Genomic DNA, 26,335 nt, shown 5'->3' with positions numbered 1-26,335 from the left:
TTTACTGTTGGTGGATTTTGTTTTGTTTTTTGTTTTCAAGACAGGGTCTTTCTGTAGTCCTGCTGTCCTGGGTAGACCAGGCTGGCCACAAACCCACAGAGAAGCGCCTTCTGTGGCCTCCCAAGTGCTAGGATCAAAGGTGTGTAGCTGGGTTGTTTGTTTGTTTGTATGGTTGGGTTTGTTTTGGGTTTTGTTTTGAGAGAGTTTCTCTGTGTAGCCCTAGCTGTCCTGGCACTTCCTCTGCAGACCAGTCTGGCCTTGTGCTCAGAGATGCCTCTGCCTCGGCCTCTTGAGAGTTGACATGAAGGAAGTGTGCGCCACAATGCCAGGCCTTGTTTTTGTTTTTTGAGGCCGGGTCTGGCCTCAGCCTTGCCACGTTCCCTCCTAAGTGCTAGGATTATGGGTGACAGCCACCAGTCTTTGCCCCCATTCTGTACTGTAGTTGAGGAAACGGAGGCAGAATGCTGAAGTGATGTGTAGAGACTGTAGCAACAGGAGGACCTGAGATCTAAACATGGGTCAGCTGACCTTCGAGCTCATCTCCGAGCTGATCTGTAGCCCCTGCTGTGGTCCTGAGGTGAGGACACAGACTCCAGGCTCCTTTTCACAAAGTTGGCCCCATATTTGTGATGGCTACTGGTTGTTGTCCTTGCTTCATTTGCAGCTGGGCAGACACCCTTGATGACAGGGTTAGAGTGTCTCAGTGCCCTGAATGGCTCCATAAAAGCCGTGAAGTTTCATTTCTAACTTAGGATGTCGGTAGTTGCTAACCTGTGCCCAATCTCTTGCAGGAGAAGGGTGAGCCTCTTTCATCAGCCCACTAAACTGAATAAGCCGTGGGCCTTTCAAGGCAGGTTCAGCAACTATTCGCTTGGGTGTCCCTCACCCAAGTTCTGATCATTGGACCCTAGGGCCTTCTTCAGGCTAGACAAGTGCCTGACTATGAAGCTGCATCCCCACCTCACTCCCTTTTGTCTCCCTCAGTTTCCCAAGCTGGCCTTGTGCCCACCCATTCTGTAGCCTAGTCTAGAGTAGATTGCAAGAGCAACCCTAACTTTTGCTCTCTATCTTGTGGCAGTGTGGGATATTGAACCGGGTGCTTCCTGCATGGTGTGGAGACATTCTACCATCGAGCTTTTTTTATGCACTAAGCTCCATTTGCAAACATCAGTACCTGATGTTGGCCCAGTGTTTAGGATGGGCCAAGCCTGGAGCTAAGTTGCAGTTGGGTACAATCTTATCTGTACCTTACCCCATAGCCTCTTGGCAGAAACTATAGTCCGTTCTATTGAAACCTGATGTTTCCATAGATGTATCTTCCTTAAAAGTCACTATGGAAATTGACTGAAACAAGCCACTGGATTGTGGGAAAATGGGGTCTGGGGCTCAGCAATTGTAAGTTCAGTATGTAGGAGGGAGGTGTGGCGGCAGTGCCTCTAGTCTCAGTTTCTTGTGGGTCTGAGGCAGGAAGATCCCTTGAACCTCTCTGTGAAGACTGGACAATACAGCAGGACACTGTGTCTCTGTTTCTGTCTCTGTCTCTGTGTCTATATTTGTATCTCTCTGTTTCTGTCTCTGTGTGTGTGTGAATTCGTGTATGTGTGCCCTGGAATTCTCTGTGGCCTTGAACTCATAGAAATCCCTCTGCCTCTGCTTCTGCCCTTGCCTTCCATGTGCTGGAACTAAAGGCATGTGCCACCATGCCAGGCCTCATGTTTCTGTGTCTTTAAAAAATAAAGCAGAAAAAAAAAAACCCCACTATACTTCAAGAAGAATTTTGTATGTGTTCTGTAGTTGTTGCGGTGCAGCCGAAGCTAGAGTAAGGGTTATCAGAGTTCTGACGGGAAGTTTAGCACCAGCTGTGAGTGGGTGTGCTGCGTCACGCACCTCATGAACCAAGGCTGTGGCTTTTGTGCATTCCTACTTTGCGTCTGAGTGTAATTTTCTGTATTCACCTGGACTGAAGTAGACCTGAGCTATGCTTAAGTTGTTCACTAATATATCCCTGTGCTGGAAGGAATGTGCACTAGGCAAGCAGATGCTGTAGAAGACCTATCATTTCCATCTTGCAGCGAAGTGAACTGAGGTTCTAAGATGAAAAGGGGTGGTCCCAGACAGATTGCACCGTGGGGAGGTGGCAGAGTTTGGATTAAATTTAGGCTCTCCTCACCACTGTCACAGAGCTCTTTCTGTTTGTATTTGTGGAAATCAGTCTACAGGAGACTGAGATTTAGGTTTCTGAAATGGATTAGTTGTAAGGGTGTGTCATTTGTGTGTGTGTGTGTGTGTGTGTGTGTGTGTGTAAAGGGGTTGGGGAACAGTTTTGAGACAGGGCTTCTCTGTATAGCTTTGGCTGTCTTTGAATTCCTGTAGATCAGGCTTGCCTGGAGCTCACAGAGATCTGCCTGACTCTGCCTCCTGGGTACTGGGATTAAAGATATATGCCACCACCCAGTTAAGAAAACATTTGTTTTCAGAGTTAGAGAGATCTAGGTAGCAGGGAAATAGCTCAGTTGAGAAAGTGCTTACCTTACCTCCTCCTCTTTCTTCCTTTTCTTCTTCTTGTCTTTTGAGACAGGGTCTTCTTTATGTAGCCCTTTCTGTCCTGGAATTTGCTCTGTAGACCAGGCTAGCCTCAAATTCAAAGATCCATCTGCCTCTGCTTCCTGAGGAGACAGGTTCTTGAACAGACCTTTTTGAGACAGGCTGGACTTGAACTCTCAGCTTTCCTGCTTTGCTTATCCTGCTAGGACTGGCATTACAGGCATCTGCCTGGTTTTGTGTTAGACATTTTTAGTTGTGACCAGTGTACCTTGGGTCTTTTGCAGTCTAAGTGGATGCCTGCCATTTTGTGTTTCTAAGTCATAAGCCATATTTCCTGGGCAGCAGCTGGAGGGCAATGTGGGCATGGAGAAAATGCCCAGGGCAGAGCAGAGGCTATTAGGGCAGCTGAGTCAGCGGGTCTTCATGGCACGTCAGCCTCCATCATGTTCTCAGTGTGTACATGGTTGGATGATCACTTTGAGTTCCTACCTTAGGATCTTTCCTTATTCCCAAATGTTTCAATTAAAAAAAAAAAATTCAGAAGTGCAAGGAACCACCTCATTTTCCAGTTCATTCTGTGGAGCTTGTTGCTTTGTGTCAGTCGCATGCAAATGTGTCACACTCAGAAGTTGAGAAGCACTCTCAGTGGTGTTTCCCAGGGGCTGCTGGGAGGAGGGCAGCAGGATGGGGAAAGGCCGGTCAGGAGAGACAGTTACAGTCAGGGAGGAGAAATAGATTCACTTCTACTCACAGGAGTGTGAGCACAGATGATGAGGATGGTCAGTGTGTTTCAGATGAAACCAGAAGGAGGGAATACTTCCCCACGAAGGATCAATAAATGTTTGAGGTGGTAGGTAGGGGTACCCCGAATAGATTGAGTGGTTACCTGAGTTGAGCATAATGTAATGTGTCAAAACATCATTGCTATCATATAAACACTTAAATAAGTTCATTTAACCTTTGGGTTTTTGATATGGTTTCTCAGTAGCTGGGGCTGTCCTGGAACTCATTCTGTAGACCGGGCTGGCCTTCAACTGAGAGCTCTGCCTGCCTCTGCCTCCCGAGTGCTGGGATTAAAGTTGTACACCACCACACCTGGCTAATTTTATTTTTTAAATTTTGCATATGTGTGTGGCTATACACACATGTACATGTGTGCAGGTACCCACAGAGGCCAGAGAAGGTTTCAGATCCGCTAGAGCTGAAGTTACATGTAGTTGTGAGCCACCCAGCATGGCTGCTGGAAATCAAACTTGGGTTCTCTGCAAGAGTGGACACAGTTGACTGCCGAGCCACCTCTCCAACCCCAACACATTCAGTTCCAAACAACAAAGCAGTATTTAGGAAAACAGTGCGCTGCTGACATGTCTAGCTACGTGAGCTCCGTTTTCTAAGACTCAGGGTGCCCCATGACGCTGTTCTCACAAGCAGGGAGTTTACTGATCATCTGATATCTAGCCCATATTCAAACACCCCCAGCTATCCCAAGAATGTTTTATTTAGTGTGGGATCTTAAATGCAAGGCATTTTAGATGTGACCTCCCCTTCTGTACAGCTAGGAATGTAAAGTCTGCCTTGCCTTTGATCAGCCTTTCATCCCTCTTTGTTCTCCCACTTGGACGAGCCTGGAAGCATCTTAGTGGGTTATAAGGAGTCGAGATTCTGGTTTTGTGTTTTTAAGCACATGGAATTCATATAAGCTATATCCATGCACACAAGAGCCACACACAGAGCTCAGGTCTGTAATTTAAAAAGACATTGTATGTCGCTCCCTGTAATAAAGCCAAGCTGGCGTTTCTGCATCTGAAGTGTCTAATGGTGTCTGCATGCTGCTTGCAGAAGAAGCGAAAGGTTTTGACGTAGATGCTGGAGTTAGACATGAAGGTCTAGGCCCAGATCTGTGCCCTTTGTTCAGTCTGTCTATCCGTCACAGACCGCTTTCCTCACTGTGGGGAATGAATGTAGGAGAGAACCGTGTCTGGACACAGGGTCCCTGGCAGGGGACATACATAGACTGTGCTGGCCCCAAACTTGTGGCAGTTCTGCTTTGGTCTTAGGCATGCTGGGATTGTTAGCATCCAGGTTTGGTGCCATAAAAGCCTTTAATCTGAGAGTTTGAAGCCAGCCTCGTCCGTATAGTGAGTTTCCGTCTATTCAGGGCTACACAGAGTCTTTATCTAAAAAACAAAACAGACAGCTGTGTTGTTACAGTGCTTATCTGTCATTCATGAAAGCCTTGATTTTGACTCCATACTGCATGGACTGGTCACGGTGGCACATGGGTATCATCCTAGAACAAGGTCATTTTGCTACATAGCCAGCCTAGGCTACGAGAGACCCTTGTCTCAGTTCACCCCTCTCTCCCCACCCTCCCAGGCAGGGTTTTTTCTGTATAGCCATCCTGGCTGTCTTGGAACTCTCTTTGTAGACCTGGCTGGCTTCACACTCTCAGAAATCCACCTGTCTCTGTGTCCCGAGTGCTGGGACTAAAGGTGTGTGCCACCATGCCTTGTTTAAGAGATTTTTTTTTTTTAAGGTAGAGACTAATAGAGGAAGAAACCCAGTATTTACTTCTGCCCAAACATACATATCTACATGCGTAGGAACACACACACACACACACTATACCCTAAAACAACAATTAGCAGTACTAGGCATGGAGCTATATGCAGGTCTGTAATCCAAGCTTCTTGGGAGGCTGAGGCAGGAGGATTCCATTTAAGGCCAACCTGGGCTACATAGTCAATTTAAAGCCAGGCAAGGCTTTATAGGGAGACCCTGTCTAGGGAAGAAGAAAAACAAAACAAGCAAGACATATCTCACTGAACGAGAGTGGGACAGGGCTCCTCATGTCGTGGCCTCCTTGACTTGCTGTGGGTCCCATCGTGGAACGTTGGGGGTGCATTAGCACACGGTTAGCCTGACAGACAGTTTGGCAACACAGCACACTGCTCAGTGGCCGAGCGCTGCAGGCCTGCAGGGTGCATGCTGCCAGCCGGGGACCCACATCCAGTCTTACTGTATAGTTTCCACAAACATGCGTTACTTGATTTTGAGCTGCCATAGAAGAATGTAAGAGAAGAATATAAGTCAGGCATCATGTGTGCAGGAAATACTCAGAACAGGCAGGGGAACAGACAGTGGCTAGGTGGGAGGAGACTGGCTGCGGGGCACAGAGTTGCCTGAGGGAGTGGCCAGGGTGTTCGGAGGTAGAAGCTGGTGATAGGCATACATCGTGGGGAATATCTCCAAACCACTGAAATGTGCTTTCAAGTTATGGATTCTGCGTTCTATTAATATATAGCAGTTTTGAGTTTAAAAATTGCCAAGGAAAAATACTATTAACTTTTAAATGTTACCCACCAATTTTCTTTTGCTTTGTTTTTATTATTATATTTTGTTTTTGTGTTTGTGTATGGGCGCACACACCACATACACACATGGAGGTCAGAAATCTTATGGGGGGTCTTCTCCTGCCGCCATATGACTTGGCAGCATGTGCCCTTACCCGCCGAGCCGTCTTGCCAGCCTTGATTTTGTTTCCTTTTTCCCCTCATTGAGGTAGGTTCTTATTGTGTAGCCCAGACTAGCTTTGAACTTACAGTCTAAGCTGTCCTAGCTCTCAGGAAATGACCTCAGCCACCCAGTGAGTCTTCTGTGAGGAGCTTTGGTTTGCAGCCTTCCAGAAAACAGAAAGGATTCTGAGAAGCCTCAGCTACCTGCCTGTTGGGGGGAAATGGACGCTGGGATAGATACATTTGACATAACTGTGTAATCAGAAGAGCGGGCCAGTGGGTTTCCCGATGAGCCTACACAGATGGCTTAAGAGGATGTTTAAGAGAGAATGCTTGATACCCGATGGCCTGAAGTCAGCAAAAGAGGCCCATTAAGAATGAAGGTATTTAAGGCTGGCATCAATGGAGAGAGTTTATCCCGACATCCACGGTTAATGCATGGTGTTTGTGGGACTGAACGGAGAAAGGCTTTGTCTTGTGGGCCAGCCCCCCACCCACCCCCACTCCCCCAATCTGTACATCTTGTCAGAAGCCAGGTCACCCAAAGGCTTTGCTTTTTATTTAAGCAAATGGAGGCCTTGGGGACTATTCAGATGGCCTTTTTAAGTTTTGCCAGAGCCAACAAAGCCAGGGTGTGGAGCCAACTTAGTGAAAACTCACAAGTCTCCAAAGGCTCCTTCTAAATGGGCTTTGTGCCCACGCCATCCACCTCATCAGCACTTGTGCCTTCTACCTGCCCTGTGGGCTGCCCCAGTGGTCCAGTAGATTGCCCCAGGACAAACTGCCCCCACCTGGAATTTAAAACAATGCTGTGGCTCTGGAGGGAGCTATCTGCACGTGCTTAGAGGAGCTGGGTTAAAGGTGGAGGTATGGGAATAGCCAGTCGATGCACACATTGGGGTTTCCAGCACTTTCTAAGCCCACTTCTATCTTCAGCGCCACAGCGCCCATTCTAAAACAAGATTTATTCATTTATTTTATATATGTGCGTGTCTGTATACAATGGCCAGATGGTGTATTAGATCCCCTGGCTTATAACTGGCTGTGAACCACCCAGCATGGATGCTGGGAGCCCACCTCCTGACCTGGAAAAGCCGTACACCCTCTAGTCTCTTGAGCAATCTCTCCAGCCCCCTAAAATATCTGTTCTAAGCCCTTTTGGATATCTCCAATGCAGAGATCCTTTCTGAGAGTCTGAGACCATCTGGAGAATCATCAGTCCAACGGGCATTCATGTCCTTACCATTTCAGGGTCTCACAGCGCTTATGCCCCTTCACCAACCTGAGTAAACCTGGCTCAGCTCACTCCCTAGGCTTTAGGGAGAGGTCTGCAAGGCAGAAGAGCTACCCAGGAAACTTCCCTTTTATGGCTGCAGCCCTGTTTCCAAGTGGTCTGGGAAGGGAGTGGCTGGTGTGGACAGACACTGTTCCCTGTGGTCAAAAGCTTTGATGAGGAGAGGCGGGGAAGGATCAGTTTCTCAAGAGCAGAGCTATGCAGGCACCCCCCACAGGCAGGGGCAGCCACACCTGCAGGCAGGGATGGCCAACCCTGAGGGTGTGTGCAGAGGCCAGGGAGCCCCACTGCCATCCCAGCCTCCTCAGAAAGCTTAGCCTTAGAGCCTGCTCAGCCACCCGGACGCCACCTCCCTGCAGGCTGGCCTTTGAGGCAGCTGTAGAATATTCTAGTTCTGCGAATTGGGCCACTGTAGTGTATTATCAGCAGCAAGACTTGGTAACTCACTTCATAGCGCCTCCCTTTAGATTTTTCTATGGCGCCTGTGAGATGCAGAGACCTTTTTGTCAGTTTGAAACAGTCTCAATCTGTAGCCCATGCTGGCCTGGAATTCACCTTATAGTCCAAGCTGCTTCAAGCTTGTGGCAATCCTCCCGCCTCAACGTCCTGAATGAGTGAGTGTAGGGTTAAAGGGGTAAACTATCATGCATGGCCATTATGTCTACTTTTGTTTTATGTAGCCCAGACTAGCCTTGAGCACAACCTTGAGGTTGGCCTCAAATTGGAATGGTTTCTCTTGCCTTAGCCTCCCTAATGCATGTGCTACTGTATCAAAAAATTCTATTTTAGAAAGAGGGTGAGTGAATTTTCCTGGTGCCCCACAGCTAGTTAGAGGCACAGTTCAGGCCAAAGTCCATATTTATCTAGATTCTGTGTTTACACACCAACCAGCAGCACCATGAGGCCATGGCACCTGTACTAACAGAGCAAGGGGCCTTGGCCTTCAGGAAGGGAACAGCCCAATCAGAGGTCAGCTCTTAGCACAGGAACCATTCTGCTCATTGCTTTCTCTGATGCGGGTCTCTCCTGGCCTTTATCTTACTCTTGTGCACGGCCTTTCTCCATGAAGTCAGCATTCCTGATTCTTCTCCCTTTCTGTCTCTCCCTTTGCAGAGGGCCTCTTACTCTCCTTACCCCTTTGCCCTGGGACCAGCTCCAAGGGTCAAAGTCCCTCTTAAAGCCTGACTTGCGGAAGGAGAAAAGCATCATCTATCATTTATGTCGTTAGATTGCAACCCTGAGAATGATTTTATCAAACCACAAAGAATCAGACAGAACCCACAGGCTCCCGTGTCCTGAGTCTTCTACACTCGAGAATGAAACTGAGACCCACATTCGGGGTTTGGCAGCTATGTTGCCCAGTTTGTTGCTGTTGGCTACAGTCAAGTAAACACAGGTTCCTCTTTCAGTTCAGCTCTCATTAAAGACAAGGAAAACCTTTGTTTTGTCACGGCAGGAACACAAAAAACCTATTTACTTACTCAGATTGTGTGTGTATGGTCATGCATATGAGAATAGATGCGTGTGCTCATGCCTGCACACATGAAGGCCAGCTGCAGGATCAGGTGCCTTGCTGAATTTCTTCTTAGCCCCATTGCCTTAAAGGTTCTCTTGGTCTGGTCTACAGAGTGAGTTCCAGGATAGTCAGGGCTATGAAGAGAAATGCTGTCTCACAAAGAGAGAGAGAGAGAGAGAGAGAGAGAGAGAGAGAGAGAGAAGAAAGGAAGGAAGGTAGGTTCTCTCACTAGGTGAAAAGCTAGCTGGGCAGCCAGAGCGTCCTGGATCTGCCTGTCTTCTGTCCACTCTAGTGCTCGGATTACAAGCATGCACAGTTACGTGGAGCATTTTCTGTGGGAGGCAGGGATTCCAGTTCAGGCCCTTTGGCTTGCTTTGGTGTAAGTCGTGACTTTACTGTGTAACCCAGGCTGGCCTCAAACTCTCAGTTCTTCTTTCCCAGTCTCCAGGGTGGTGGGTCACAGTGTGTCACCTTTACCTACGCTCACCCTTAGCTTTTCTTTTGTCACTTAGGACAAGTGTGCCCTGACTTCCTTGCTCAGTTGCTCTTGGGCTGAGTCTTGAAAATGGGCTTTCCAGGAAAAAGGATTCAAACGTATAAAATCTGTAAGGATAGCCAGAATGGCCTCCAGCCATTATACTGAGCCAGATGTGGGAGTACATTCTTTTATAATTCTAGAACTTGGGAGACTGAGGCAGGAGACAGGCATATTGGGGCGTTCAAGGCCTCAAACCGGCCTTGAGCTGGGCAGTGGTGGTGCACGACCTTAATCCCAACAGAGGCAGGTGGGTCTCTGAGTTCCAGGACAGCCAGGGCTACAGAGAGAGACCCTGCATCCAACACTAATAAAGACAATAGCAACAGCAAGAAATCCATACCAACATATACTTGCTGCAGCACCCCAGGCTTTGAGCCCACATCTGTGCTAGTTCAATTCAGCCTCTCTGCACTGCAGATGAGAAAGCTCACCTAGGAAGGATGTAGGGAACTTGAATGACCCTGCTGTAGGAGGGGTCCGTCACCAGACTTGGCCTCTGCCATGCTTCTCTCTAGACAGCTGCCAGCTGCCTGCGGTGCCCCTTCCTCTATCGCTTATGGGTGGGTCAGCACCACCCCACTCCCACCCCCAGCCTCCACGCCTCCACCCAAATCTCCACCATACCCCAGATGTCCTCTCCCGAAAGGGCTCTTGGGTCCCGAGGTGCCCAAATTCTTGGGAAGATCTCCATCCCCAGGGGGTGGGCATGTGGGGCCTTCTCATTGATCTGTGGCTTGTCCCTGAGTCTGGAGCATTTGCAAAAATATACATCATTCCGTTGTTTGTTTATTGAGACAGTGTCTCTTTCTAAAACAGGCTGGCCTGGAGCTCACTGTGTAGTCCACGCTGACCTGGAACTCTTGACAGTCTTCCTGCCTCAGCTCTCCTATTGCTGGCATTACAGCTATGAGCCACTGCCCAGCTCTAACATAATGTATTGATGGTCATTCAACAGCCTGGCATAAAGAGCTTTTTTTGTTTTGTAGCTACATAGTATTTTGCTGCAAGAAAATGTCATCATTTATTTAGTTGATTCTGCACTGATGGGTATGTGGGTTGTCTCCCATGCTTGTGCTCTGCAAACAATGTCTCAGTGAGGAATCTTGAATGAGAATTTGCATGTGTGCAAGTTTCCAGTTCCTGATCACACTGGAAACTGGGAACAGCCCAGGTAAATGGATAATGGAGTCTCTCAAAAAAGCTGCAGCCATGGAGGTAAAAGGTTTGAGAAGCTCTGCTAGGGCAGGGGTCACAGCACTCATTCTGTCTGTGTGATATTGTATACCAAAGCCTGCACCTGGTGTCTAGAGGCTTCGTGCCCTTTTGTTTTTTTTTTTTTTTTTTTTTTTTTTTTAATCACTGTTGATTGTTGCTGTCAGAATCTTAATGTGAAGCTCCAGGCTGGTTTCAGACTCACTCAGGCCTCTGATTCATGATCCTGCCTCTGCCTTCCAATGCTGGAATCACCTGTCAACCCCTACCCCTGCCCCAATCCCATTCTGTGGTGCTGAAGTTTGAACCCAGAACCTCTGCTGAGGTCTATCCACTGCTCTTCATTTCCTCTTCTCACATATTCTGACTTGGAATTCTTAGAAGGAACACCCCAAAGTGAAATACCCTCCCTCCCCTGCCCCTGTCTAAGAGACGAGGTATTGTTGTGGGGTTTATTTCCTGAGTAATTACCTTTCCAGGCAGGCCAAGAGCAGGGTTAGCAAACACTCTTGGAAAGCAGCTGCCTTTCCCATCAATGCTTGCTTGTTCTAGATAATGAAAAATGATGCTTGCATCCATTAAAGAAAAAGCTGCCTCTTGTAAGCTCTGGTGGACAAGTGGGCGCTTGTCATGGAGTCATCTGCTGATGCGTGTGACTTGGAGACTGAGGAACGCCTTCCTCCCTCTGCAGCCTGGACTTGTAGCCATTCTTTGGGTCTGTTTAGGAATTTTGTTTAAAGGTCAAAGGCAGAGGGTTTATGCCTCTCCAGCACAGCCCACATTTGGCAAGCGTGCGGGCCCCCTTTTCATTCTCTGCAGAACAAAATTTCAGACTTCATTCTTGAGTTACTGAATGAACCAGATATTTTGGATTTCCTGAAGTCTCAGCAACTCCAGAGTCCTGAGGCAGGAGGACCGCTTGAGCCTAGGAGTTAAAAGCCAGCCTGTACAACACAGGATGTCTAAAACAAAAACTCTGGGCTCTGTGGCAGCTCTCCCTGTTCTCACATGGGCTTTTCTTTGGCATTTCTGTATTCTCTTGTGCGGGGGCCCTAGACTAACAAGTATTTCTGGTTAGCTGGTTCCGTGGCTCTGAGCTGCCTGCCACCAGCAAGAAGGTGGGCACTGCACCATCAACTGGGCATAGTAGTACACACCCTTCATCCCAGCACTAAGGAGACAGAGGCAATCGGATCTCTATGAGTTCGAGGCCAGTCTGGTCTACAAAGTGAGTTCCAGGACAGCCAGTGCTACAGCGAAGCCTTGTCTGGAAAAGCAAAAAATAAACAAACAACAGCTATAAGACAGCGCCCTCCCCAACCCAAGCGCCTATCCAGCAGCATAGGAGCCAACATGAAGCGCTTACTGAATACTAGCGCATCACGACTGCTTCTGTTGCCTGTGTGGGGGTGTGTGCACACACATGCCACAGGGTCGCAAAACAGCTTGTGGAATTTGGCTCTCTTTTCTCCATCCCATGGATCCCAGGTTTTCAGGCTTGGCAGCAAGCATCCTTTCGAGCCGAGCCACCTCTCTGGCCTGCCTATTTTGCTTTATTGAGCCTGGACTAGCTTTAAATTCTATGCAGATGCCCATGATCTTAATCTCCTGATCTTCTTGCCTCCAAAGTTGGTAGATTACAGGCATGCGCCACAACACCTGGCTCCTAGTTACTCTTGTAATTACTGTTAATTAAGGAATATTTATGGTCTCCCTCTTTGGTCTCCACTTTTCCGTGGCATTGGTATTATTGGGTGTGTAGACTTGAGCTCGTGGGGCGCTCCTCACACGAAACTCTAATAACTATATTTTTTCGAGTTCATTGAGTTGTAATTTACACACCTTACAATTTGCCCAGTGTAAGTGCACATTAATCGTGATAAGTGTACTCGGCGGTTCACACATCACCCTGATCCAATTTTAGATTTGCATTACTCACGAGCCACACTTGGTCTACTGGCAATCAAAGGGTCACCTCGCCTCAGCCCCAGGCCACCATGCTTTCTGTGTTTAGCTCCCCCACCTCCCCCACAAGGTCTTTGTTAGTAGTCCTGGCTGTCCTGAAAACTCAGGCTGTGTCACCACATCCAGCTGTCCCTTAATCTTCTAACAGTAATGCAAATAAGAGGAGCAGCTTTTTTTGGTGAGTGTTTAACACTTAGTATTGCAAAGGCTTACCTATGCTTTTGGAAGGGCTGAGAATTGGCCTAGCATGCTCACCGCCCTGGATGCTATCCCAAGCACTGCCAAAGGAAAATGTCTCTAGACGCCTATGCGGCTGCATTTATTAGCACTGCGTGTCTTTGTTGCAGAGTTGTAAGTAGCTTACCCATCCTGGGAACAATATAACTCTTGGAGTGTGTATGTCTGTGCTTGCATGTATGCACGGATATCACATGCATGCATGAGCCCTCGGGTGTCGGAAGAGGGCATTGGATCCTTCAGAGTTGGAGTTGCCAGTGGTCGTGAGCTGCTGTAAGGACCCGAACTCAGGTCCTCCATAAGAGCACTTTTACTGGAGGGATACCGAGCCATCTCTCCAGTCCTTACGTTTTGTTCTGTTTGTTCAGTGGGCAAATATGGAAAAGGGTGGTGGGAGATTCACGTGTCACAGAATCTGTGACCATCTTCACATCGACTTTGGAGAATTTTTAATGGGGGCTGGAAGGATAGCCCGTCACAGAAGAGCGCTTGCTGCTCCTGCAGAGGACCCGGGTTCGGTTCCCAGAGCTGACATGGCTGGATAATGCACCATATTTTATCCACCCACCCGTCATTCAGCATCTGCTTGTCTTTGCTTTGGCATGTTAGATAGTGCTGCCGTTTTTCTAACACCCCCCCCACCCATGCCTCCCCACATATACAGAAGGCACCGCTGTTGACATTAGAAACTAAACTAAACCCCAATCTGATGGAAAAAAAAAAAGGCACCTAGACAGAGTGTCTGAAGAAGTGATTGGTGTGTGGCTGTTTCTCCCATCATGTTAGGACCCAGCAGACCAGGTTAGTAAATGGAAGGACAGACACTGTGTTCTTACTCCCCGTTATCAGAAGGTTGGGCGGTGGAGAAGGGACCTATGAAGGTGGGACGGCTGAGTCTTCTGGGTCAGCCAGAATTTGAGCCCTGCTCTGCCATGCTGTGTGACCTTAGAAGAGGCACTTAACGTCTCCGGGCCTTTGCTGAGTCATGTTCCCCCCTCCTGGCGATTTGTAAAGTGCTTATTATGCCTGATGCAATGACAGGCATTTTTGAGCCTCTTTGCTTACACTGGAGTCTACAGGAGCTTGGGGGAAATTTAAGATGCGCTAATTCCTGGGCTCTCCCATCCCTGACTACATTAAGGACGAGGATTAGGAGGGCCTGGTGCACCGGCACTCAGGACTGCCTGCCTCTTCCTCTGGGGAGACAGCAGGGGTTGGGAATTTAGCTGTATGGAATTTAGCTATATGGAATTTAGAACACAGCCCTCCCTGGCCTCAGGAAATCCCACAGAAAGAGAAAGTGGGCATATGCCTGGCAGCGTCTTCTTTCTAATCAATGAGCAAACAGCCACAGGAATGCTCCCTGGGCTGCAGCCACTGGCAGTGCCAGTCAGCAACCCTGTATTTAGGTGTCAGGGTGAGCTGTGCCTCTGCTTGTGGGGGGAAAAAAAAAAAAAAAAAAAAAAAAAAACCCAGGACAGCACAGTTCTGATTTGACGTGAAAGCCAAAGGGTTTTTCCTCCTTGCATTTTTTTGTTGTTTTTAAACCTGTGTCTCTTCTTTTTTCCTCTGGTGTCAGCTTGGCCAGAAGAAGGCATAAGCCGGAGCTACAGGCAGCTTCGAGCTGCCTGATGTGGGTGCTGGGATTTGAACTGCACCCTTGGGAAGAGCCCAAGTGCCATCTCTCCAGCCCCATTTTTGCCCTTTCCCCTCCCTAAGGCAGGTAGGGACAAAGTCCGCACTGTCTTGCACCTCATTCCCATTTCTCCTAAAATAATGGAGTCCTCACCAGAGAGTGTCTCTAGGAACATCGAAACCCAGTGCTGAGTCTCCGAGACCATAAATCGGCCCCCAGTGGAGCTGGTCCAGTGGAGCTCTGCAGAGCTATAAAACCTCGGAAGGTTTTATGTGCAGATGCTGGGCTTTTCTGGACGGTCCAGGAGAGGCCTGGAGAGGAAAATGACTTCAAGCTAGTGTTTCTTTTCCTTGGTCTTGACATGAAGGGTGAGTAGATGGGGAGACCTCGGCTCTTCTGAACAGAAGGAACAGGAGCCACTGCTGGGCATGTAGACCCACAGGCTACTTCAGTTCTGGCACAGTGGCCAACACCTGCTGTGCTGCATGCGGCAGAGACCCTGGCTGCGCCAGGCACGCAATAGAGGGTCTTGGAACTGTCCCCCGCACCACCCTGTTCCTCACTCTGGTTTGAGCACGCAGCCAGGTGTCCAGCCGGTCCCCCCCCCCCCCGCCACTGTATTTGAAGCCTTCCCTGCCACCCTTCACTAAATTGGCTCTCTCTACCTCAGGACCTTGCTACCTTCTCTGTTTCTTATACTTTTTACCCTGATGTTTACTAATGGATTTGTTACCTCCACTGCACTGGATCTCAAATCTTGGGAGGGCAAAGACCTTGTTTTTTCACACTCCTTCCAATGAAGTAAAGAGTAAGAGCTTTATGCATTTGTTGAATATCTGAGCATGGTGGTACTGGCCTATAATCTCAGCTGCACTGTACTCCCAGCTACTCAGGAAGCTGAGGGGCAGGAGGATTACAAGTTCAAGGCCTCTTTAAGGCCACAGAGGGAGTTCAGGACCAGCTTGGGCAACTTAATGAGACCCTGTTTCAAAATAAAAGTTAAAAAGGACTGGGGGGGGTGTAATTCAGTGATAGAATGTTTGGCAGTCATAGGGGGCCCGAGGGTGATCCTTGGCACCCCCAAAAAAGTAAAGGAAAAAAACCCCATATTTTTTAAGAACAGACTCTTAAATTCATGGAGGTGAGCACATCTGCCTTTTGCAGATGGAGAAGCTGGGACCTGGCAGAAGTGAGCAGTGACCTAAGAAGCAAAGCTGGGAACTGAACCCCTGGATGTGCTTCACCGAATTCACCAAGATGTAGACTGCTAGTGTGCCCCATTTGTGAGACTAAGGGCAGTTTATGCTCTGATTGCTGTGACTGGCCCTCACCTCACTTACTGTGGGGCTCGAAATACATTAACCCAAGTGGAAGCTGGGGGTGTGTCTACAGTCAGCATTAATGACCTCACAGAGTCTGGGGATGGTCCCGGGTGATGATAGACTGCCCTTTATCCCTGTTTACTCCCAGAAGTGAGGACTAAATAAGCCTGAGTGAATTCTCCTTGGTCTCTTGCGTTTGCTGGCTCTCCTCGATGATACTGCTGGGTATTTCTCAGTAAGTTATCCCTTGCTTCCTTTCTGGTGTTTTTTGTTGCTGCTGTTTTTGGTTTGTTTGTTTGTTGAGAGACAAGGTTTTCCTGGGTAGCCTTTCTGGCTGTCCTGGACTCACTTTGTAGACCAGGTTGGCCTTGAACTCAAAGAGATGTGCCTGCCTCTGCCTCCCCGAGTGCTGGGCACACAGGCGTGTGCCCCAGCGCCCGGCTCGTTGCTGTTGTTTTTGAGACAAAGTCTCATTAGGAGCCCAAACTGAGCTGCAACGTGTTACCTGGCCTCTTGATCCTCTTTCCTTCGTGTCCCACGTTGCTGGGATTATACAGGCGTGCCGTCACACCTGGCCTCCTGGTTGGAATTAGTGAAGTTAGTAATTTTGTTTTGGACTAGGACATTTAAGGGAGGTTGAGAGAAAGAACTTGGTAAGTTCTTTATGCAGATAGATCTCCTGTTCTTGCGGTCCTATGGGAGCCTCCTTTTGACACGGGTGCATACATCTGTGACGTTAGGGACACAGCCTGGGAATTGTGTTTGTGCAACGTGGTCCTCTTGAGCTCCTGGTCTTCCCAGGGTGGGGATGGGATGGCTTGTTACGGAACTACAGCTTATTTCAGTTTGTAACCAGTGGCAACATAATGTAGGAAGGTTTTGTTTGGTTCTTTAAGACAGGTGTGTCTCAGTGTAGCTCGGGCTATTCTGGAACTCTGGGAGCAGAGAGGCCTCATGCCCAGTCTGCACCCCGACTGCTGGGATTAAATGTTCCCAGCTTTCTGGAAGGTTCTTGAGGCTGGTTTCAGACTTCCTTTGTGTTACCCTCTTCTCTGAGTATCGTTGTGTTTTTGAGGCCAGTGTCTATGGGGTGATTTTTTTGCTTTTACTGTCCTTGTAGCTACCTCCACTCAACTAGCCAAGTATCCTAAGTGGCTTGCACAGTGTAGACAGACTGCATGGTGGTTAAACCCTGAGAAGTTAAGATGTGAGACCACAACCTCTGTCTGTCCATAGCTGAGTGGTTTGGCCACGTCCCTTCACCTTTCTGGGCCTCTGCTATTTCATGTATGACCAAAGAGTTGCTAAATGTCTCCTGAAATATACCTGACCTAGTGTGTCTCACCCTAGACTGCTGTGTCTAATAAACACTATGTTGTTGTTCTTGTCATGGCTCTCAGGAGATGGACACAAATTGTGACCTGTCAGTGAACCGATCTCTCTTCAGCAGCATGTCCCAGTTGTGGGCAAACTGAAGGATGACTTGTCTGTGGCCTGTTTTTAAAGCTATAGTGACATCTCCTGCTGAGTGTGGTTCTTTCACAAGCTTGTAGTACTTTCTAATTTTGTGGACACTCCTTAGGGGAGGACATTCTAGCATTTCCCGATGCCGTCTAAGAAAATGGTGGACCCGGGGAGAGCCTTTCTGGGTGCTGACATCCGAAGACACTTTAGAAAGTACTGCTGAACCACAAAAGGAAAGACTGTCTACCCCAGCCCTTTCAACCCCTCAAGTGAAACATCTCATCTTCACTCTTCTGTGTTTGAGTCAGAAAATACAGGCGTATTTTTTGGGGTACACAGCAGCAGCATGGCCCCCAGGAGCTCAGAAGACTCTCTGATCGTAGGTTTGTAACCTTGAGCCTAGTTTGTATGTGTGTAGATGGTCCTTCACGTATAGCTAACCACTGAGGTCTTGGCATTGGCTGTGGAGCTTCTCTGCGGGAGAGGCATCCCTCACCTCCCTCCCTGGCTGTGGTGTGAGCAGAGCTCTGCTTTTAGGCAATTGTTTCTGAGAGACTGGATCATCCCACTGGCTGCTAAAGCAGTCAAGCATGATTGGCTGCCCTTGCTGACAGGTCCCAAGCCTCAAGCACTTTCTGCAATGTTCAGAGGCTTCTGGGAACGCCTTGTCTCTGCCCACTCACATTCCAGCGACAGCCACCCCAGTGGAAGAAGAAATGGGATCCTTCGAGTGAGGCTGGCCCTGGCATGATGGCAATTACCCGAAAGGAATGTCGCAGAGGCTCACAGTCACCCTCCGTGACCAGAGGCTTTCATCAGCTTGGGCTTTATTTGTATTGAATTAAGTTGTCTCCCCAGGATTTTCTGCTTTTAGCTACTGCTTCTGCAGAGTGGGCTAGAAGATGGGGTGCTTACAGATGAATGGGGAAGTTAAAAAGTTAGACACACACTAGAAAAACATAGAAAGAATTTTGGGCTGGAGAGATGGCTCAGTGTTTAAGATCACTGACTGCTCTTCCAGAGGAGCTGCTCACAGGGTAGCTCACAACTAACTGTCTGTAACTTCAGTTGCAGGGGATCCAAAACCCTCACACAGATATACATGCAGGCAAAACAGTGATGCACATAAAATAAAAATAAAACATTAAAAGGAAAGAAGGAAGGAAGAAAGAAAGAATTCTAATTGTAATCAGCAAAGAAACAATAAAAAGCCCATCACCCCTTCTTGGATGGGCAGTATGAGGCAATCTCATGTACCTCAGGTTGGCCCCAAACCTGCTATGTAGCCCAGGATGACCTTGAACTCCTGATCCTCTTCCAGTTTTCAAAGTGCTGGGCTTGAAACCAACCCTCCTCCCTACTGTTGGCAGTTTAATCCAAAACTTTGCACGTGTTAGGCAAGTGCTCCACTACAGAGCTGTGTCTCCAGGAGAATCTATATTTCATTAAAAAAAAAAAAAAAAAAAAGCTTACCTCAACCCTTCTTCTGTCAATCTTTCCTAATTATTGTTTATGGTGATGGCGGTGATGACGAGTGGGTTTTCTAGCATAGAAACACTCAGGGTCTTAGTCATCAATGCAGCTAGCAGCTGGTTGAGGAGAGGTGTTGAGTGGGACTGAGTTCTTAGTCCCTTGCCAGCTGTCTTTATTCAGCTCCTTCCCCTGTGGAAATGTCACCACACACCCAACTCCGTGCACTGATCTTGGTGTTCTCAGCGCTCTGCATGGGGAACGCAGCTTCTAGAACCTTCCTGGAGCTGCGGAGCCCCTCCGACTTTCCTTCAATTATTTCTCAGCCCAGAGGATCCTGTTTTTCAGAAAGATAATGAGCTTTAACCAGCACCTGGAAATTCAGGTTGGGGTGCTCTGTCCTACGGTGTCGCTTCTCCGAAGAGGGAGGCTGAGCCGCATTAAGAGCTGCCTTGAGCAGGTTAATTGCCTTGCGTTTTCACTCTCTAGCCACTACCCTTGGCAAGTCCAGTCATGCTCCAGTTGATTTTCACGGCCTCGATTTATGCTGGCTGGGGAAAGGAAACAAGCCCCCAAATACGACCCATCTCTTCCCTCTCCCCCCATTATTTGTGCTGTGGGTTGGGAAGGTTTCTTTAAACACTCCTAATTTGGACTTTTAAAAGTGGTGTCTGGGAACCAGGGAGATAGATGGCTCAGTTAGTAGACGCTTGCTGTGCTCATGAAAAAAGCCAGCCGGCCCGTCTGTCTTGTTGAGTTCCAGGCCAATGAGAGACTCTAGTCTTACAAAGCAAGGTGGATAGCATCTGAGGAACCACACCAAGATGGACTGCAGTCAGTCATCCTCTCTCTCCCTTCCTTTCTCTCTCCCCCTGCTCCCTTACACACACCCCCATTCCTTCCATAAGAAAGGACAGTTCAAGTTCAGATAGATCCTTCAGTAACTATCATTTCTCACTTGCCTTTGGCTCCAAAGTACCTATATCAAAGAAGTATATTTTGCCAGTCGGGCTGATGGTGCCTGTACCCTCGCTCTCACCCACTTCAGACATGTTTGCAAGAGCGGCCCCTGGTGGAAGAAACAAGCACTGCAGCAAGGCATCTCCACCCAGGGAGAGGGTGATCCATCCTGAATGTAGAGGTGCTTAGCTTCTTGAATGCACGCACACACATGGGAGAGTCCCATGGAGGTCTGAGGACAGCTCACGGAAGTCAGTTCTCTTAGCTGGGCGGTAGTGGCACACACCTTTAATCCCAGCACTGGAGGCAGAGGCCAGCCTGGTCTACAGAGCGAGTTCTAGGACAGCCAGAGCTACACAGAGAAGCCCTGTCTCAAACCCCATCCCACACAAAAAATATTTGTTCTCTTATCATTTGAGTTCTTTGACTGTGGGGGTTCCAGCAGCTGGACCCAGGATGTCAGGATCTCTGTGGCCCTGCTTTTTGTTTGTTTGTTTTTCTTTGAGGCAGGGTTTCATGAAGCCTCAAGCTTGCTGTGTACCTGAGGGTGACTTAATGTCTGGCGTGCCTGTTTCCACCCCTGAAGTGCTAGGATTGGAGGCATGCACTACATTTGGTTTTACTTTTTGAGAAAGTCTCACTGTATAGCTCAGGCTACTGTAGGCCTCAAACTTACTGTGGTCCCCCTGCCTCAGCCTTCTGAGTGCTGGGATTGCAGGCGTGAGCCACTGTGTGTGGCTTTATTTCTCTCTTTTTAAAAGGTGATTCGTTAAGAAGCAGGGGCTCCTATTCTGTGGCTTAACCAGCCCTGAATTCCTGGGCTTCTGAGCTGAAGCAGCCCTCCTGCCTCAGTCTCTCTAATAGCAGGGACAATGAGTTTGCACCTCAGTATTGGACTTGGAACTGTCTTGAACCATGTTAGTTCCAAAACTTGACTCTAGAGCCTTGCGATATAAGTTTCTTTCCCAAACTTCTCTCTCCCTTATGTTACACTTAAAATTTGTGTGTGTGTGTGTGTGTGTTTCATCAGATCCTACTCTTAAAACTGTTTTAAAATGGGCAGAGTGGTATATGCCTGTAATACCAGTACTCGGGAAGTTGAGGCAGGAGGATGTCAAGATGAGGCCAGGCTGGGATACATAGTGAGTCCCCAGTCAAGATTTACTTATTTTAATTGTGTGTGTGTATTTTGTATGCATTCAAATATACCATGTGTATGTAGTATCTGCAGAGGCCAGAAAGGGCCCCAGATCTGCTGGAATTGGAGTTACAGACAGTTGTGAGTCACTGTAATGGTGCTAGATCTTCTGGGAAAATAGCCAGTGTTCTTCACCAATAAATCATCGTCCTCCCCGCCACCCCGCCAATACCTGTTTTTTTCTGTGTGGTGTATATGTGTGCGTGCATGATGTTTGCATGTGCCATGGCGGGGGTGGGGTGGGGTGTGGATGTTAAAAGCCAACCTTAGGACCCAGTTCTTCTCTTCCATCTTGTTGGAGGCAGGATCCCTTGTCTTTGCAGGCTTGACTGCGCTCTAGGCCCGCTGGCGCATGACCGTCTGGGTGATTCTCCCACCTTGCTGTGGGAGTCCCGGGCAAATAGAGACACACCTACATCCTGCGCTTTACAAGCGTTCGGGGGTCTGAACTCGGTCGCCGGGCTGTGCACACTGATCCGATGAGACATCCCCCAGTCTGTTTTCATATTGTGCCAAAGAGAAAAATTGCTTTACAGACAAGATACTATTTTCGTTGACTATTCAGTGACTATAAACAGACTCCAAAGATCAGTTGCCCTGTGTTTGGGAAGATCTTCATGGTGAGGATGAGCCCCTGGGGTAGGGTTGTTGAGCTGGTGTGTATTTTGCATGATTGGGTGGGTGTGTCAAGTTCACTTCCTAGAGAAGTGATGTCCAGTCTGTGACCTGTCCAGTATCCTAATGGCTGTGACCTCTGTCCTGCAGTGATATTCAAAGCGTGCACTGGTCAGCCGAGGACAGCCTACTTTTCTGAAGACTCCCGATTCAAAGTGGCTTCAGACGGTGTCGTCATGGTCAAGCGGCCTCTAATGCTTCATAAACCGGGGACCAGTTTTCTTGTCCATGCCTGGGACGCTACTCACAGGATGCTTTCCACCAAGGTGACGCTGGTGTCCACGGGGCACCACCAGCACCAGCACCGGCACCACCACCACGTACGTTGGGTTATTTCTTGTGTGTGTGTGTGTGTGTGTGTGTGTGTGTGTGTGTGTGTGTGTGTTGATCAGGGTTCTATCTAATCCTGGATCCCCTATCCTCGGCACTGGGGACTTGTTGGGCAAGATAATTTCACGGGAAGACTCTGGAATGCTAAGTAGCCTTCCTGACGGCAGGAACACTTAATCAGTTACGACAGCCAAAACTACCTTCAGAAACGCACGGCTCTTGGGGTGTGGGTGTGGGTGGCAAAAACTCTTCCCGGTTGAGTCTTTCTACCTGAACTCACTCCTCTTGGGTTTGGGGGTTGCTGTCGGGTTATGAGGATCTGGTAGTGTACAGTACGGAGGGAGACACCAGCCCTGCCTGCAAGCCTCAGCCCACAATTGCTCTTTCTCTAACCTAGTAATCCCAGAGGACTTGTTTCACCTGTGTAGGCTGAGCGAATTTACACACAGGAAATACTTAAAACGTACTGTACACTTGGTATTTTCAAGGAGCCCGCTCTTCCTTCATGAATGTCAAAATCTGGATGCTCAAATCCCTTATATAGATCCCCTTTATAAAAGTGTGTAGATATTTGCATAAAGCCAGCATGTCTTCCTGTCAGCACACATCTACATAAGATAATGCCTAATCCTAATACTCAGTACGACGCTTGTTACACTCTTATTATGGAGAGCTAACGGTGGCATAAATCGCTTATGTTCTGCACAGACAGAATATTTTTATAGTTATTTTGGGTTTTGTTTTGTTTTCTGAGGCAGGGTCTTGCTGTAAAACAGCCCAGGTTGACTTCAAACCTATAGGCCTCCAGCCTTGACCTCTTGAGGTCTGGGGTTGCAGGTGTGCACTCACATGCTTGATAGAGGCTTCTCTTTCTTCCTCTTGTTCTTCGTCTTTTCCTCCTCCTCCTCTTCCTCGTCTTCGACAGGTTCTCTTATAGTCCATCATAGCCTCAAACTCACTGTAAAGCAGATCACTTCTAGTCTTTCATCTCCCAAGTGATAGGATCACAACCCTGTGCTATCACCTGGGTTTGTGAGGCTCTAGGATTAAATACAGGGCTTCATGCATGTTAGACAAGTATTCTGCCAAGCAAGCTCTATCTCCAGCTCTTGATACCTTAAAAAAATCTTTTAAAAATCCTTTTTCTGTCCGCCTCGCTTCTTTTGTTTTATTTGAAAGATGCCCAGGATGACCTTAAAATCCCAGTCCTCAGGCCTTTGCCTCCTCCTTGTGGGATTTAGGTGTGCGCCATCACTCTTGGCTTTGAAAATCATTTCTATCCGTACTTGGTTGATCTCGGACGTGAACCCGAGCCGTGGAGGGAGGCCTGAGTAGGTTAGCCTCTCATCATTGCCATCTCTTCTCATTGCCTTCCCGCGGGCAGAAGGAATACGGTGAGGTGCTGGGTGTCTTCCCCAGGCGCGGGGAGACCGGTAGGAAGTCTTCGCCCCTTTTTAGAGCTGGAGAGACGGCTCAGCAGATAAGGATGTTTACTGCTGTTGCAGAGGACGTAGGTTTGGATCCTAACACACATCAGGCAGGCACTCCAGAACACCCTGTACCTCCAGTTGCAACTCCTCTTCTGACCGCTATGGGTGCTTGCATGCACACGGTGCACATAAATTCATGCAGACATGTGCATAAATAATAAACACTGTTTGTTTTAAACATTCTCTCCACCGTCACTTGCATTGGCTCTTTGCCCATGGTATTTACAGTGCCTGCTGTTAGGCCTGGCTCAGCCGGACAACTGGTAAACCATGTAGAGGCCGATACACTGACTGTGATATCCAGGTTCCGGTCATGACTGCCCCTGGAGGTGGTACCAAAAAGCCAAATGCCTTTGCCCATCTTGAAAATGCTCTCCTGGCAGTTTCTATTGTGTTTCTCCAGGGGACACTCTAGCTGCACCTTGCTTCTGCCTCAGAGGTGAGGATTGTACCATTGAGTGCCAACGACTTTAAAGTCGACTCCTGCTCTGTTCTCTGAAGACTCTTGAGATTCATGGAATTTAATAACCCCCCATCTAGGTTTGCTCTCTGATGCAATTAGAGAAGAACTTAGTTCAATTACATTAGCCAGGGCTTCCTGAGACTCAGGCCCCAGCTGGCTGGCCACTCACCCTTGCAAGTTCAGCACAGTAAGCACCATCAGGCAGTTGACTATGGAACTTTTTTTTTTTTTTTTTTTTTTTGCTTTTTTTCGAGACAGGGTTTCTCTGCGTAGTCCTGGCTTTGTTTCATATTTCATATACTATTTTATAGGCAGGATATTATCATATAGCCTAGGGTGGGCTTGAACTCCTGATTCTCCTGCTTTAGCCTTTCAAGTGTTGGGGTTACACATGTGCACCACGAGGACCACACATGGCTTCATTCTTCTGGGTGGGGCACCTCATGGTCCAGCAGGCACTGGAAGGCCATCTTTGTTGGGGATGGAGAAGTAGGGGACACGGAGTTGTGTAACTCTGGCTGGTGTGGAACCTGCTCTACAGACCACACTATCTTTGAACTCAGAGTTCTGTCTGCCTCTGCCTCCCAAATGTTGGGATTAAAGGGCTGTGTTCAACACAATGCCTGGCATCCCTTCTTAATTGTAAGTGATATGGAGGAGAAAGATGCTGATTTTCTGTACCTTTTATGAAATTTTATGGAATTCCCAAGTACTGCTCCTACTTATGTTAGCCACATCTAGCTGTTAAGTGTAGCTTTTTAACCAAACCAAACCAAAACAAAACAAAAAGATGTTGTTAGTGCATTATGTATATAGAGGCCAGAGGTCAATGTTAATGTCTTTGCAGTCCTGGCATCCACCTGCCTCTGTCTCCTAAATCCTGGGATTAAAGGTATCTGCTCTCATGCCCAGTGTTCACCTTAGTTTTTGAGACTGGCTCTCTCATGGAATCTGGGCTTTGCTGATCCATCTAGACTGGCTGGTGGTAAGCCTCAGGGATCTTCCTGTCACTGCCTTCCCAATCCGGTTCTGGGATTACAGATGTGTACTGCTGTGCTCATGTCTGCATAGCAAGCACTGTATTCACTGAGCTGTCTTTCCAGCCCCCAGGCTTGCTTTATTTATTTATTTATTTATTTTGTGCTAAGACTTACTTGAATCTAGGCAATTGTTTCTCCAGCTTCCAGATACATATTTTTTAGTTCTGTATATTTCTGGGCACAAAATTTTTTGGTATATGTTAGAGAAAAAGAGAATTTTTAAAAATTCCTTTAAAGATTTATTTTTATTATATGTGTGTGGTTGTTTGGTCTGAATGTATATCTATGTACCACAGGTGTGCCTGGTATCTGGATGCTGGAATAGGAAATGGAATCCCCTGGAACTGAAGTTACAAATGGTTTTAAGTTTCCCCGTGGGTGCTGGAAATTGAACCTAGTTTCTTACAGGAGCAGCACATGCTCTTAACTGCTGAGCCATCTCTCCAGCCTCTAAATTTTGAATTTAATAAGAAAGGAACAATCTGGGTGTAAGGGTAACTCCAACACTTGGGAGTCTGAGTCAGAAGGATTGCTGTGACTTTAAGGTCAGACAAGACTATATTATAAGACCCTGTCTCAAAACAAAAGAACCAAGCCATGGGCTGGAGAGATGGCTCAGAGGTTAAGAGCACTGGCTGCTCTTCCAAGACAGAGGCAGGTGGATGAGTTCTAGGCCAGCCAGGACTGCAAAGACATTAACATTGACCTCTGGCCTCTATATACATAATGCACTAACAACATCTTTTTGTTTTGGTTTGGTTTGGTTTGGTTTGGTTAAAAAGCTATACTTAACAGCTAGATGTGGATAGTCCTGAGTTCATTCCCAGCAACCACATGGTGGCTCACAACCACCTACAATGAGATCTGGTGTCCTCTTCTGGTATGCAGGCACACATGCAGGCAGAACACTGTAGACATAATAAATTAAAAAAAAAAGAACCAAGCCAGGTAGCGGTGACACACACCTTTAATCCCAGCACTTGGGAGGCAAGTGGATCTCTGAGTTCGAGGCCAGCCTGGTCTACAGAATGAGTTCTAGGACAGCCAGAGCTATACAGAGAAACCCTGTCTCAAACAACAACAACAACAAAACCCAGCCAACCAAAACAAAACAAAGCAAAAACAGGGAGAAAATGGAAGAACGTCTTAAAATGGTGACACAGACTTGTAATTCTAAGCCGAGGCAGGAGGGTTATGAGTCCTAGGTGAGCCTCAACCACACAGCACAAGACCATGTTTTTGTGTGTGTCATGGAAGATGCCACACTTGCTACGTAGGCATGAGGACATACGTGTGAATTCCCGAAACGCACATAATGCTGGGTAAAGGAATGTGGGTCTATAGATCCAAGAGGATGGAACTCACGGGCTAGCTAGCCTGGTGTGCACAGGGACAACCAACCGAGAGACTGAGGTTGTCCTCTCTTCGCCCCGCACCGGCTGTGATAACCGGGACGTGCACACACA

General features: G+C 47.9%; 1 protein-coding gene across 1 annotated transcript in view; it reads left to right on the top strand.

Annotated features, from left to right (window-relative positions):
* Positions 1–26,335, top strand: part of Cdh1 (cadherin 1) — a 66,517-nt gene that overhangs the window by 23,151 nt on the left and 17,031 nt on the right. The window contains exon 3 of the mRNA XM_021632484.2: positions 21,637–21,866. Coding sequence (XP_021488159.1) covers positions 21,637–21,866 — 230 coding nt within the window. The remainder of the gene's footprint in view (positions 1–21,636; positions 21,867–26,335) is intronic.

This window comes from Meriones unguiculatus, chromosome 10 (assembly GCF_030254825.1).
Source record: "Meriones unguiculatus strain TT.TT164.6M chromosome 10, Bangor_MerUng_6.1, whole genome shotgun sequence".
Lineage (NCBI taxonomy): Eukaryota > Metazoa > Chordata > Mammalia > Rodentia > Muridae > Meriones > Meriones unguiculatus.
Note: the sequence above shows the minus strand (reverse complement) of the source record. Positions and strands in the feature narration are given on the sequence as shown.